We start from the raw sequence: 16,029 nt of genomic DNA, 5'->3' as shown, positions 1-16,029 counted from the left end.
CGGTAGGTTGGCTGACACCCTTCGTAGCGATATCAGCTTCAAGTTCTCGCAGTTTGAGAGTGTGGGAGGCAGTCCTGCTCGGGAGGACGGGGAGGAGGTGAGGCTGAGGCTGGAGAGGGTGGAGGAGGAATATGCGGCGCAGAGGGAGGAGTGTGGCAGTCTGGCGGCGGAGCGAGATGAACTTTACCGGCAGGTCTAGCACTACAAGCGTCTGGCTGCCACCTCCGCCCAAACCCTCGAGACCCTCGAGCGCGAATACTCTGCCCTGTCAAGCATCGCCCAGAAATGCCAGTCCTAAAAGCATGTACTACAGAAGGAGCTGGCATAGCTCAGCGAGCAGAACCGCAACCTGTTCAACTCCCTGAGCCTGATCTCTTCGGCAGACAGCCAGCACCAGGACGATCGGCAGGGCGAGCTGGCTAGGGTGGTTGGAGAGGCCGAGGAGCTAAGGCGAGAGGTGGAGATGTTGAGGGGGAGGGCTGGTGATCGGGCGGCTTTGAGGGAATGCCTATTATAGCAGGTTGCCTTGCTGAAGCGGATGCAGACCAGCAGAGAGATACCAGAATAGCCCATCACAGTCACATGGCACCCTCCTCCCAGCCAGCCCCTCCGAGAGCCAACACCCCCCGACTACCCCGGCCACTGGGCCTCCAAAAAGGCCCTGCTCGGGAGCCTCGAAAAGGCCTTCCAGAACCTGCTGACCACCTGCGAGTCAGTCCCCTGCTGAACTAAGAATTATAATGGAGATTCTAAAGGTGAAGGGCCCGTTGCGAGTGTGCGCCCCGATGGTGGACCAGAGCGAGCTGGCCTTCAGAATGCTCGTGAGGGGGTATGGAGTCAACCTGGCCTACACCCCCATGCTGCATGCCAAGATGATGGTCACGCATAAGAAATACGTGAAGGACAATTTTGCGACCTGCGAGGGTGACCATCCCCTGGTGGCGCAGTTTTGTGGGGATGACCCGGATACCTTGCTAAGGGCGGCCAGGATGGTCGAGGGGGAGGTGGAGGCAGTGGACCTCAACATGGGCTGTCCGCAGGCCATCGCCAAGCGCGGGCACTACGGCGCGTATCTGCTGGAGGAGCCTGAGCTGATCGAAAACATCGTGAGGACGATGGTCAAAGGCCTGACCGTCCCAGTCTTCTGCAAAATCAGGATCCTGCCTTCCTAGGAAAAGACCCTGGAATTGGCCAAGAGGATCGAGGCGGCCGGCTGCAGTCTGCTGACCGTGCACGGCAGGACCAAAGAGATGAATAAGGACAGGGTTGGACAATGCGACTGGACGATCATCCGGAAGATCAAAGAAAGCTTGGCGATTCCGGTGGTGGCGAATGGAGGGGTCTAGCGCTACGAGGATTATGAGAGGTGTCTGGATGAGGCGGGTGTTGATGGCGTCATGAGTGCAGAGGGGTTGTTGGCCAACCCTGCCATCTTCACACCTGAAGGGTACAGCAAAGACCTGGACGAGCTGGTGGCCGAATACCTGCATCTGGCCGAACTACATCGTGCCAACACCTCGTCAATCAAAGGTCACCTCTTCAAGATGCTCTTCAAAGGGCTCAACCACCACACCGACCTTCGAGACAGGCTGGCAAAGGCTACCAGCCTAGCCTAGTTCAAGGCTATCGCAGAGCAGCTGAAAGAAAGAAGGACGGACATCCCACCCGAGCAGAAGCATGGATGGTACCGCCGTTACTTCCCAAAGGAGTGACCGTATATAGTACGGATGATTATCCTCCTTGATAAATATATGCAATGTAAAGAAACTATGAATTTGTAATGATATTTGTTGGTTCTTCATATAATTCTGTATGTTTAACCGTTTCAAATACCAATATTGTTGCTCTTTGTTGAATACAATCGGAGTGACGATCCAACTGTTAGCAGTTCATTGAAACTTTCGAAATAGGGCGATATAAATTCTTCAGGTCCTTCTGGGTTTGCGAACTTAGACAATCCAAGATGATCCTGAAGAATTCGAAATCACCCTAATATAAAAATATACGATTCTACTGCAACTACGATTGATGAAAGGAATAATAGATAATTTTCACAGGAGGGTCAGATCGACATGGCTCTGGAGAATCCAGACTAGTTAGCTTAACGTCCTGGCGCTGAGCTTGCCTTACCAGTCTTTGCGGGTGGCCATGAGGCCTTCTTTCACAGCCCTTCGCAAGCAGCGGTTGGCTAGGTGTCTGGCATTGATCGAGCTTGCGGTTTCAGCCGTCTCGATCAAACTCTCTCGGTCAGTCAGATCCGCCGCTTTGCTTTCCAGAACGAATCTGAAGGCCGGACTTTTCACCAGGTAGTAGTTCGAGACTGCCAGCAGGGACATAACTGTTGAGCGCGGGAACTGCCACGATTTGAGTTTCCAGTTGCCTTGGTACAGGAAAGTTAGCAGTGCTTCTACTGTTTGGGGGTCTTCGCCGGCCAGTTCATCTCGGATTTCTAGACTGTCTCCTTCAAACGCCGAAAAATAGTCACTTCGAGCAGCCATGATAAACCTGTGAACCTTGAACCTCCCGAACTTGCAGTCCAGCACAACATCGACCGATCCTTCATCATTCCTCAATCTTTCCAAATCTTGATAAAAATTGACCCTCGCCTAGAACCGACTCTGGATAAAACATTTTTCGAAATCCCTTAGCTTTCCTAGATCGTTTTCAATCGTCTTTTTATGCTTGTCCCTGTTGTCTTTCGGGACCTTTGAACTGACCGTTTTTAATGCTGTCGCATGGTCTTTCAAGTAGGTTAATGCCGTGGCCAAGAAAATTCGGGTCTGAGGCTTGAGCGCAGCTTATCTCGCTTCAAGTATAAAATATTCCGCAAATGCACGATGCTATTGCAAAGCTAGCACCCTTTCCAGCACGATCTTAGTAGCATCTTGCAGACCAAGACTGCTGACTATTTTCAGTGAGGCTCCAAGTTCCATACCCTCCATGGATTTGAAGTCGAACTCCCCTTTATACAGGAATTTCAGTATCCTTTATAGTACCCGCTTGGACAGATCCTTCCTTTCCAGCAGGGCAGGACATCTGGCCTCAATGATCGGTCTATAAACCTTCACTGCGCAATCCGCCCCCTCCACCACGAAATCACAGTCTTGGCCCGTGCTCATATACTCCCACAGCTATGTTGGCAGGCTATCCGCAACCAGCTAACTCGACGGCACACTGACATTCCAAACCATCAGGTCGGACACTCTGGTCTCATCGACCCTTCCTCCGAAGACGAACAGTTTGGTGGCACTTGAAGCTGACCCGAAAAACTCTCGGGCTTTCGGGTAGTGTCCTCTGACATTGCGCTTTGACCATTTCAAGGTCGCCAGGGAGAACGACACGCTATCCTCACATAGCCTGTCGTCGTATCCCCCATATATGTAGACCTACTCACCGACTAATGCTACGGCGTGCCCGTAGCGGCCGCGGAAAAGGGACCGATCTTTTTTATACCGCTTTGATGAGACCTCGAGCTGACTCCACTTTTTACTCGACAGGTCCAGTTTTGCGAGATAACCGAACCGCTCGGTATCAGTCGCCCCTCCGATCACGAACAGGCAGTCGTTGTAGATAATGGACTGGTGCCGGTACCGGCCTCGTGGGATGGTGCCGGTGGTGTCTACCTGCTGCCAGGTTTTATTGAGGGTGCCAAAAATCCAGAGATCGTTGAAATATTCAGGAACTGTCTTTAAAGGCGCGCCAGGCCTTTCTGCGACCTTGACAAACCCCGCCCCTCCAAAGACAAACAAGTCGCTGGTAAGCACACCCACTGTCCATGCAAAACCATGCTGTGCCCAAACCTCTCACAAGGCGGCTTGCCCTCCGCCCTGACCCCAACCCAGTCCCCCTTTACCAAGTCAAAGCAGTACATCAAGCTTGTAAGTCCATGACTTGCCGGCCATCACCTGCACGTTTTTGTCGGTGCCTCCGAAGATGAACAGCTGCTACAGGTTTTAATTGGCTGTCATGGTGGCCGAGGCTCGTGGGGAGGGCACCTCTTTCATCAAGGTGGTTGTGTGCTCCTTCCAGGTGCGGGTGGGCAGGCTGAATTCCCAGAGGTCTGAAAGCGCCCTGTCTTCGGTCAGTCCTCCAAACAAAAACAGCGACTATTCTCGGTAGAGCACCATCGCATGGCCCGACCTCTTCGCAGGCTCGGTATGGCCTGCATGTTTGATCTGGAACCATGAATTTTCTTCCAGAAAGGACCGGTCATCCCAATTCTAGAAAAGCTAGTACATCAATTATCCTCTAATTCGAGGGCGGCCTGGATATTATTTTGAATGAGAGAACCTGAACTCTTTGAAGCCGGCAGTCCTCTGCAATAACGGGCTGCCAGCTACCGGATCTCAAGGCAGTACAGCCTCGGTATAGTCACATACTCCCCTAAACTCATCCCAGATAATTTCCAAAAAGACATATAAAAGGCCAGCCCAAAACTTCGTAAACAGCCCCGCAAAAACCGACCTCTAGCAGGCCACAAGCTCTACCTCTAGATCTACATGGACGATCAGAACATCTCGAAGAAGTATCATGAAATTATTACAATTCTGGGAGGAAAGCTGTGCCAGAGGTTGACAACCTTCACGACAGTGCTGGTGACCAATCTGCAGAAATCAGTCAGGCAGAGCAGAGCGAGGAGGTATGACAATCCACCACCGATTGTCAATGTGCTCTGGCTTGACCTTCTCTGGCAGCACAACCAATACATCCCTCCAGACGACTACCTAATCCCATCCCAACCACCTCTGACACCTGACCCCCTCCCCTCCACATGCTCTGACCCTGACCTCGCCCGCAAACGTTTAATCATAAGGCCTCTTCTCGAAAGCATCGCCGAACTGGCTCTCAGATGATTACAATTTATCAATGATCTGCAGCATCTCACAGCAGACGGCGCTTGAACCGGTGGTGTCGAAAGTGTCCGGCCATGTTTTTGAGAGGAGGCTGGTTGTCAGGCATGTGAGGGCGCATGGCAGCTGTCCTATGACTGGCCGCCCTATGCAGGAGGACGATCTCATTGCTCTAAAGATTGACAGTCCTTTACCGACAGGATCCGTGAGAGAAGCGATTGCTGAGCTGGCCCATCGTTTCGACGAGCAGGTCACCCAACTGCACAACTACAAGACCGCCCTCCACCAAGCCCGATGCCAGCTAAGCGAAGGCCTCTACCGCCTCGAAGCCGCTACCCGGGTCATCGCCAAGCTCAAGAGACAAGCCTCCAAACCCCAGGACTTCCTCTGATAAAAATGGTATGATTGATATTATTGATCATTCCTGTTTTTCTGGCTTGGTTGTGCCACTGTAGAGGTAGATTTGTCCGCAGATGCCGAGATCGACTAGCAGCTGGATCACTGCCCCTCCGATTATGGTGAGGCCCATGGCCTCCTGGCTGTAGATGTACATCTTGAACAAGTCTCCGAGCAGCCAGCTTGCAACCAACCCCAGGCTCAAACCCTTGACGCTTTTCTTCTTGTAGTTGGCCAGCAACTGAGGCACGCAGATATTGATTTCGAATGCTGTCGAAGCGAAGCCGAGCATCTCTGCGATGGAGGAGGCCGACAAGACCGGACTCGCTAGGAAGCATGCTGCGAGGAGGCTGCCTGACCCTGCGAGGAAGCGTGGCACTGGTGATCATTCCACAGTAGCCGGTCATGAACGACCTGTAGACCCAAAATTTCTGAGGAGTCTGGGTCCTCCGATACAGCGAGGCACAGATCGCCAGAAGTGCGAGCTGCACCCCAACCATGGCCAGCGAGCAAGCCAGCATCAACTCCGAATATCTTTCGAACAGGAACTTGACCGCCCTTAAAACATGGCAGGCCAGCAGCACCAAGCATATCACGGGCGAGAAGCTGCTGCCAATGTCCTGGCCACGGGCCATTTCCCAGCACTGCAGCAACATACCCGTACACCGAGCCTGCCACCACTACCAGATTATACAGCATCATATATCAGTGGTGCACAATTTGTCGATTGTTGGCCTCACGCTGTCGTTCTAGAGAGCGGCGAGGACTCGCTCCTTGTCGCGCAGCTGTTTGTTGGTGGCCTCCCAGTCGATGTGGGTGAAGGGTAGGACTTGCACCTGGATGCGGGGCTTCCGAGGAAGGCTGGCCAGGATATTCCTCCAGACACAAAGCCCGATCAGTTTTATCTAGCCGCAAGTCGGCAGGGTCGGCTTGATCCCCACGAAAAGAGATTTTTCTGTGGCCCGAATATACTACCGGCTTACTATTCCAAGGTCTGCTAAGGTTGCTTTTTTCTAGGGGTCGATGATGTCTTGGATGGCCTGGAAGGCTTGTTCCTCGACCTTTTCCTGCATTAATGATACTTTATTCCGCGATTGATTCCATAATCATTCTTAACAAGTATCTTCGCAGGGACCCCTTCACCGTCAAATCTTGGTGGCCGGAGGCTCTTGACTGTAGGGATCATGTCGGAATCGTCCTGCCCTCTTTTTCTTCATGATGGTCACAGAACCTTTAGCAGCCATATTCATCCATCTCTAATTGCAGGACACAAGAATGCACCAACTTTCAGCATTATAAACTTCATGTCAGGCTCGCTTCACCTGGTAGATCCGGCGGGGGTTACCGCTGGCCACTCTCTGCATCTGCAGTACTTTGCAGAAGAAGGCCTGCTCGTTGGGGTTGAGCGATTCGAGCAGGGCTTTGTCGCGGCCCTGCTTCTTGAAGTCTTAGAATACCTTCCTGAGAAGGGCAAATTCGTCCACCCCTTTCAGTGGGTTGTAGAACTATGCCATGATCTTCTACAAGTCCCCGTCGTCAGTGTCCGCAAGAGGGTCCTCCAGCTCCATCTTGCTCGTCTAGGCCGGCTTGAACTCCAGATAGAGACCGGCCATGTTAACAGCCCGCAGGAGGAGGCTCGCCATCACCTTGCTGTCAATCTGCACCAGCACCTGCAGAGAAGTGATGAAGGTCAGCTTGGCATCGTAGGCATGCGAGGGGATGGCCATGCGCTAGATCGCCTTCATGAAGTCCGCTCGGATAGGCTCCTTTTCAAGGAGGTCGGGGTGGCATGCGACTAAAAGTAGTAACAGCCCGTTAGACCCGTTTAAGGAAAGGGCCGTAGTACTCGCCAGCCTCGATCCGACCAAGACAGAGCTGGACAGGCTCCAGCAAGGCTTCACAGCTGCTGTACGTAAACATCCCAGGAAACTTACAGACCAGCAGGTGCATCAGCATATACCCTTCCGCAAGCTCCGTGTAATGCAAATCTTTTTTCGCAATGACCTCGCGAGCCAGGACAGCCACCTCCTCCAGCTCCTTGCAGTTTCCAAGGTCACCCTTGTACTTCACCACCATGTTCAGATACTCGAACAGGAAGCCAAGCTTGCCGTTGTTCTTCTGGGTGAGTGATCGGGCGGCCACGAAGGCCTAGAATTGGAGAGGGGTGACATGTTGGAGGGCGTGGATGGATTTTGTCAAGCATTGATCAGCTCGTCTTAGAAGAGTAGCTGCCCGGGGTTGTGGAGCATGGCGGTGAGGGGGGCGAAGTGTGGCTCGATGGACGGCCAGGTTTTGCTTGATCAGCTATGAAGCTTAGCACAACTCGAGTAGGATGTTGGCGATCGAGATGAGTGTGTTACTGTCTTTGGCGGGTTGGCCATGCACGCCTTATTCTCCTCCAGCAACAAGCCCACCACCTTTTGAAGCAATGCCTGCAGACAGCTCTCTTCAAGTCTCATGTGAAATCCTTTGATTATTTCCTTGACCAGAACGAAGAACCGCTCAGGCTGGGCGAGCGAAAGGTAGCCGAGGAGAGTCTCGAGGACTGGACTGGCTGTGGACTGCAGGCCCTAGGTATAGAGCGAATCACAGAACAGGTTCTACAGAAGGTCGATCACCACCAACCTGAGACACAACCCATAGGAGGGTGTGAGGTAATGGTAGAACCGGTTGATGTAGCTGAAATCGGTCATGCCCTGGTAGAGGTTCTCGAGATGGTAGCAGATGAAGAACATCAGCCGAATCCGGAGTATGTCTGAGAATGATGGTAGGTCGAGAATTTGGAAGGCGGATTCAAGCATGCCTTCGTAGGCCGATATTGCGTCTCTGCGCTTTGACAGGTTGTAGCTCAGGATTGTGAGGGTCATCAGGCAGCTGTCCACTCGCTGTTACTGCTCTAGCAGGCCGAAAGTGGCGACCTCTGCAGTCGCCTCTAATGCGGACCCCGAAAACAGATGGCTGAGATGTGCCGAGCAAAACTCCACAACCATTCCACCCCGCCCCATGCACATTGTCCACCACACTTTCCATGGCCTTCGCGGCCATCGTCTTCTCAGACTGTCCGACCTGCTGCTCGATCAGGTCCGTGGTGGCACTAATAAACTGTCCAGGGTCCTCCTCCATCAACCTAAACTCATCGGCCGAGGTGGCCAGCTTCGGCAAGAGGATGCCAGTAATGACCTGCCCCGCCAACGGGAACAGTGACTCGTTCAGCAAGGGCGCGGAGTTGGCCTTGGTGATAAACTCGTAGAAGGGTTTCGGGATGGGCTACCGTGACATGTTTTGGGACCAGCAGAAGGCATATACCTTTTTCACCAGAGGCACGAGCAAGTCGATATAGGCTTGCTGGGACTGATAGCTGGCTTGTTTGAGCAGTTCTGTGACTTTGCTGATTACTTCAAGGGCAGTCAGCTACAGAGATGAGGGGCTGCCTTAAAGCCTGACTCTTGAGACAAGATCAGAAAGGATGTTGGACTCCAGGACCTTGAGCTGTACTTTTTTGGATCTGACGAATATGACCTTGATGACGACCTTCTTGAGGGCAGCCAGCACCTCCCCCCATCACCGTCTCTGAGCCCATTGCGGCAGGCTCTCGCAGCATCTTCTCGAACACAGGGACGAACTCGCCTAGGCTGGTCAGCAGGTAGGACTAGTTGGACTGGCTGTCAACAATCGAATGCATGAACAGAAGGCAAGCAATCAGACTGTTTTCAGTCAGTCCGGACCCGACTGCCTTCGAAAACGTAGGCTTTCAGCTGGTCCTGAGTTTGAACTCGTAGTCGATGAAGGTTGAGTTTGCTGAGGGGGTCCACTAGCAGCTTTTTGCGGGCGAGAGGAAGGCCTTCTTATGAGATCAGGCCGCCAGTTGGGAGGAGTAGGCTGACTGGGTGGACTGTGAGATGTGGGTCAGGCGGGTGTTGAGCACCATGCTGAACTGCACAGCCGCAGCCTTGCTGACCAACTCCTCCCCCCTCGCCACGATGTCAATCAGCACAACCCCCAAACTCCGGCTTCTTAGCCAACTGCCTCAGCCTCTCATCCGCAGCAACGCGGGCCCTCACATCAGGCTCCGCAAAGGTGGCCCGAAGCAGACTCACTATCTCCTCCATTATCTCTAATCCTTCAACAAAATGCAAGGGACAGAAAAGGTTACATGGCTGGGGCTGTTGCTACTGGGGTGGGGAGGCCTGGCCCTCGCGTTAGACCGAGTACGTCTGCCCTGGGGAAAGGGGCTGTCTCCTGCCCTGGCGAATGATGTCCGCAACCGGCTTGTCTCGATCGTCCATGGAGTGGCCACCATGCTCGCTTCGTTCTACTTGGTGTTCCTGACCGATCTGACTGCCGAGAGCGACAGTACCTTCCTCTCGGACCTGGTGTTCTGCCTGGGCGTCAGCTATGCGACAGTGGACCTGGTGGTCTGCCGGCTCTATGGTCTCGACCATCCAGGCCTCTACTTTCAACCACATTCTGATGATTCTTGGTGAGCTGTCAATCCTCTACCACTCCGCAGGGGCGAATGCTAGGACTGGTCGGATACTTCGCTGCGGAGGTGACCAACCCTCAAATGCATATCCGCTGTATCGTCAAGGCCATGGGGCTGCGGTACACTTTGCTGTACGAGGCGCTGGAGCTGGCCTACATCCTTCCGTATGTCGTGTTCCGAGGCGGGTACTTTTCTGTGATGGTTGTGCCGATGGTATTGAGCGTCCGCCCGCACCCCGTGCTGAAAATCATGATGGTGGGGTTATTCCTGCAATCGCTGTTCTACGTCAGCAAAATGCACGGCATCCTCAAGCGCAAGCTCAAGCAGTACCGCGAGATGCAAGCGAAAAATATCTACTACTTCTGGACGAGCATCAACCCTGAGCTCAGTAAACTATCTTTCTACCGCAGTGAAACTCTCATCTTTAATGAAAAAATCATTCAGCAACCGCGATTCCGTGTTTTTCACAGAGCCCAAGCCCATCCGCCGCACCTACACGAAGGGCAAACCCCTCCCACCCCTGCACATTTCACACGACGAGATGTCCAGACTGCCCCGCCAGGGCATGATGCGCTACCTGCAAGAAGAATCACTGCTAGACAACAGCCTCTGCGTCGACTACGACCCATAACTCATCGTCAAATAGGGAAGACTGCTCAAAGACCTGATATAGGACAACTAGTAGTAGTCAGAGCCCGCGGACCGGCAGCCGATCAAGCCGGTCAACAAGAAGTCAGTGCAGTCTTATTACCGGCATTACAAGAAGCTGTCCCGGATCAGGGAGCAGAACAGTCTGCTGGGCTACAAATCATCTGCCTACACGGCCCTGCTCGAGCAAAGTGTCAAACTCCATGCTCTGCCCAAGTGCATCGGCTTCGTGCGGAATGAGGGAGGCGAGAGCTAACTCAAGATTGGCAATTACAAGATCGGTGACAACTATGCTCCATCCTCTCGGAGGGGCTGGCGAGCTCGCCTAGCCGGTTGACTGAGCTTGACCTGTCTGGCAACCGGATTCGGATCGAGGGGCGGCTGAACTCTTGAGAAGGATCCAGAACAAAGTGCGGTTTTGGACCTGTCCATGAATCGCATCACTACTTTGGAAGGCGGGTTCATTCTGGGCCTGCAAAGCAAAGACTGCCAGATCGAGCACCTCAGCTTTTAGGGCAACCGCCTGACCTCACCTTCCATCAAGGACCTGCTTACCGGGCTGTCCCATAACCGCACTCTCAAAACCCTCAACCCTCTCCTAAAACGAGGTCAGCAACCAACACTCATAATAATTCTCAACCCTGCTAAAAACTGCGAGAGTTTGCAAGAACTGTATCTGAGGTGGAATCGACTGGGCGCCAGCTCAGGACAGGCTATATTCGAGGGGTTGGTTAAGAATGACTGTTTGAGGGTGTTGGACTTGTCGTTCAATGGGCTGGGGGGGCATGGTGTTGGGCAGGTTTGTGAGTGTCTGGCGAGCAATAAGACTCTGGTGCATCTGGACCTGTCGGAGAATGATTTCCTGGCAGCTTAGTGCGAGATGATTGCTAAGGCCCTGTCGAAAAACCACACGATTTATGGGTTCCACTTCGGGGGCAATTTCGGGTACATCGATACCAAAGGCTTTCTTGTTCTCGGCTAGGAAAAGGCAAAAAACAGTTACAAGGAGACAGTCTAATTCAAAATCAAAGGCACAACCATCCGCAAGAAAGTCAGGAGATCGATATTCGACACAGAGGCGATCCGGGACTGCTGCTGGATTTGCGAAGGATGGGCTTTATGTAATTTTGAGATCAAGGAGGACTTGACGGCATGGTTGCATCTGTCCCATGAGGGTTTGAAGGGAGGTACCTTACTACGGTGGCAGGCCGGAGTGGATATTCGACGATGGTCCCACCAGGGCTGCTACAGTACTGCTACAGCAACAAGCAGACCACCTTCGCAGACCCATCCCAGCCGCTCCATCGGGTCGACCAAGGCATCTACAAAAAACTGCAGTACCAGAAAGAAACCAAAATCCTCGAATTGCGCTAGACCAACCAACAGACCATCCCTGCCTCCCCCGTCCTCGACAGCGAGTTCGTATCACTAGTGGAGGTGAAGCCCAGGTTCGCTGAAAACCAGCCGTTAGAGGAGAAGGAGAAGGCCCCGCAGTGGAGGTATGAGGTGTCGGTATGGAACAAGGAGTGGAAAGGGGCTGATGAGGAGCTCGATAAGAAGTGTTTTGAACGGGACTGGAGCCATTCCAAGATACCGAAGCTGGTGAAGTCACCGGACGACCAGGACCGCGTGCACAGCCTCCTGCAGCAACACTACACCTCCATCCGCAACATCTACCGCTACTACGCCGCGATCAGCCCAGTGGGCGACACCTGGGCACTCACCACCAACTCCTTCACAGAATTCTGTAACTCCTTCAAAATCGTGGATTCCCGGCTCCCTCTCAAGATCCTCGACCTGGTCTTCATCACGATCAACTCTGCGACTGCAGTCGACTGGCGAGGCAACCCCCGCAACCCCTTAGCGCGGGATCATCCGGTTTCAGTTCATGGAGGCGCTGATCCGCCTTGCCGACTAGAAATATATCAAGAACGGACTGGCGGACTGCTTCACGACTGCTCTGACAATGCTGCTGGAGGAGAGCGTGCTGCCACTGGCCAAGGAATACGACCATGAGCAGTGGAGGCGGGGCAGTTTCTTCTGTGAGGAGTGTGACCTGCTGGTCAAAAAGTACCGGCCATCTTTAGCAGGTCTTCAAGAAATTCAGCAAGCTGAAGGTCAAGCCGGGCGAACGGTCGTTCATGTCGGTCGATGAGTTCAAACAAATTTGTGTGCGAACGGACCTCGCCTCTGGAAAATATGAGCGAACTGAGCGAGATGCCTCGATCTGCTACAACCTGGCCATGATGGTCCAGGTGGACGAGCTCGAGTCCGACCGGATTTTCAAGATGCAGTTCATCGAGTTCGTGGAGGCGTTCGCCAGAATGTGCGATATCAGCATGACGCCCAAGCTGAACACTGAAGGCGATGTCTCGAAAGCGGTCAGGGAGAAGACCACGATCTGGGAGAGACTGGAATGGGGGACCTGCCAGCTACTGCGACTTTGTTGCTCGGAGGATCTGCAGGCCGCGTTCAAGGATGCGTTCGGGCAGTCGATGTTTCCGTTGATTCGTGAATGACCTGATCGTTATTTTCAATGTGGCCTGGGGATGAATCCCTGCTGCCTAGTGACGAGCCCGAGCATGCGTTACAGCCGGCCAATCATTAACGTGTCTTTTAGGCCGACCAGCCGTCCCTTGCAGCCTCTCCTCGAACGCACTCAGCAGCCAACCCTAAAAAAAAGCCTCGATCAAAAGCTGTCCATCGCACGAAAAAACAATGGCGAGCTGAAAGAAAGACTAAGACTAGCGTTAAAAGAGATCGAACTGCTGAAAATAGAGAAACAGGAATCGAGGCCGTCCTAGTCAGAAGGCAGAAATTGACAAAGGAAGAAAGCCGCAAGAAATCCAAGAAAAAACATAAATGAGAGTTCCGATGTTATTTTAGTTACATATTGACAATGCTTATTCAATTATGCCTCGGGCTGGCAGAAAGCCGGTCCTTTGAATATCGCCTGCCTGCCAGAAAAGGCCTGCCTTTTGTTCCACTATAAGGGGGGCACATGCTGCCCTCCCTTGAAGAGAACTGGTACTGTGCAGGCCAAGTCCATAACCCCTTCCATGAGCAGGTCCACCCCTGCAAAGATAACTCCTTCTATCAAGGAGTATACGACATCACCAAGGATATCGGAAAGGGAAAGACCATCACGCTGGAAGAATGGGGGTACGGGCAGGTCACTTTAACAATCATGGAAAAAAAGGATTAAAGGACTGACATTAATCTTGACGATTTGAAGCAAGACAATGTGACACTCAGCGAGCTATCAACCCGGCTGACCCTGAGCCACGAGCACGGCCAATCCCTCCTCCACCAACTTTCCCAAGACAATGCCACCTGCCATTTCCAACCCCACCTAGTTTGCACAGGAATGCCAAAGAAAATCAGTTTTTTCGGGCTTCCTTTCGATTTTGGATAGGATGTTAAGCATTGTGAGAAGGATTGTGCTGTTTGGAGGGTGAGGATGGACGAGGGGAGGGATGGCAGTGTGGTTGGGCTGTTGGGGTTGGGGGAGTATTGGACTCTGAGTGGCAGGGAATTGGTGCTGGCGGGAGGAGATTAGCTCCGCCTGAGTTTGTGATGAGTTGGGGTTGGGTTGCAGGATTGCTGCCACTGCCAATCCTAGCCTCAGCACTAGCCTTCTACCTGCTCCATCCTGAACGCCTCTACCAAAAATACGAATGCGTGATCCTCAACGAAGCCTAGTTCTCTACCGACAGATCCATCGAATCCGCCCCCGATGACTTCGAGGACGAATAGAGCTAGGAGAGCATTACAGGCTGATATTGATATTGTATTGACGATGTACACGCCGGCCCTCTTCCTCAGAGAGTTTAATCGGTCGGTTCGGGAGTACGAGGATGAGAAGTATATGAAGGCGAAGGAGAGGTTGGTGAGGTCGAGGTTGGTTGGAAACGGGCTCAGGGTGTTTGGTACGCAGACTTTGGCGGAGTTTACGGCAGTGCCGAGAAGGCTGAGGGTAGGGCTGCCGAAACCAAAAGCAACACAAAAAGATACAGGGTTCGAGGAATTCGTGTGTTTTTGTGACCCTATAATTACTCACAACCGGCCATGCCTCCGCTCCAGACTCTCGAGGATGATTCTGAGATGGTGCTCGATCAAGGCGTTGCCCTCGACCTCTCTTAGGTTCATGACCGAGAGGCGGGCCCACTGCCCTCTGGGAAGGGGGTTGGGTTTGAATCTGACTGCCACTTCGACCAGCGCGCCTGCTCTTGGCAGGTCCCATTCGAGCGGGTGGTAGAGGGTCACCCAGATGAGACCCGTCTGGTCGTTGAGCAGCATCTCTGTGATCGGGATTTCTGGGTGAGAAGGGGACTTTGAGGGCTGAAGCCTTACTGGGTCCGGACCACCCGGGCCAGCAAGACCAGCAGTTTGAGAGGGCTGCCATCGACAGCATGCGAATCATGGGCCTGCTGCAACATCGCAATAGACATCTCCATGACCGTCTCGCAATCCTCATCCCCGAGGCTCATGGGGGTGCGCTTCGAAGCACAGGGCGAGACGAACCCCCCCAAAAAGAGCGGGTTTCATTTCAAATCAAAAGATTAGTCATTCATGATTCCCAGTTGTAGTACTCTTTAAAGTCCAGAACAGAACCAGGCCCAAAGAGTCCTCCTAACTCAGATGTGAGGGTGACTGTGTTTAGAGAACCATAGCTTGACAGTTACTTGGAATCCTTCTGAGGCAGCTCTTGATCGATTATTGATAATAACATGATTTTGATGCTCGCCAGCCTTGTACACTGTGATCCCAGCCCGCCTGTCTGGGGCGGTGCTGAGCAGTTCTCAGTGGGTGTCACAGTCAACATGACCAATGTAGTCTGGCACGCTCAGTATTTCTACGACTGGACCGTCAAAGCCGAGCGATACGATTACGGATGAAATGTGCGAGCAGAGTGGTCGCCCTCCTCCATCAAAACTGTTCGGTTATCTATTCCAACGACGGCTGGGTGTATGTGCGGATTCCTGCCGAGGATTTTTGCTGCAAGTGCACGGACCATTTCGGGGTGGTCTGGTCTGACTGGTTGCAGCAAGACGGCAAGTTCATTGGGGTAGAGACGCTGGCAGGAGTACAGGTACAGCACTGAGGAATCATGGGGGACCCTCTCGTTGGATACGGATTAAACAACTATTACGCTACCAATGACAACCAGACAATCTATCGCTTCTACGAAAGCAAGACCCGTTTTGGCCACCTCACAGCTAAATTACGACCTCACCACTTTCCGCACGGGCACCGCCAGGCCTTCGATCGCCTCAGAAGTGCGGCCAGCGCTGTCCAGGAAAAGTCTGTCATTGGGTGCCCTGACTCACAATAATTAACATATCAATTCAGCACCCTTCTTCATCGAGCCATCTATCTTAGATTGAGTACTGTCTTCGACATGGAAGGAATACATAATGCGATCATTTTATTAGCAGCCTTCTTCTTATGCGCTGTCTGCATGCAAGGCGATGCGGGGTTGGGGTTGGGGTTGGGGTTGGGGTTGGGGTTGGGGTTGGGGTTGGGGTTGGGGTTGGGGTTGGGGTTGGGGTTGGGGTTGGGGTTGGGGTTGGGGTTGGGGTTGGGGTTGGGGTTGGGGTTGGGGTTGGGGTTGGGGTTGGGGTTGGGGTTGGGGTTGGGGTTGGGGTTGGG

The 16,029-nt window shown here is 53.0% G+C and overlaps 1 protein-coding gene across 1 annotated transcript; it reads left to right on the top strand.

Annotated features, from left to right (window-relative positions):
• Nucleotides 1–740: 740 nt before the first annotated feature.
• LOC127594550 (tRNA-dihydrouridine(16/17) synthase [NAD(P)(+)]-like) lies at nucleotides 741–1,712 on the top strand. Its single transcript, XM_052056400.1, is given in 1 exon segment — nucleotides 741–1,712. A coding segment is annotated over 1 exon segment (972 nt).
• Nucleotides 1,713–16,029: the final 14,317 nt, after the last annotated feature.

The sequence above is a fragment of the Hippocampus zosterae genome, unplaced genomic scaffold (assembly GCF_025434085.1).
Source record: "Hippocampus zosterae strain Florida unplaced genomic scaffold, ASM2543408v3 HiC_scaffold_206, whole genome shotgun sequence".
NCBI classification, from domain to species: Eukaryota; Metazoa; Chordata; class Actinopteri; order Syngnathiformes; family Syngnathidae; genus Hippocampus; species Hippocampus zosterae.
Note: the sequence above shows the minus strand (reverse complement) of the source record. Positions and strands in the feature narration are given on the sequence as shown.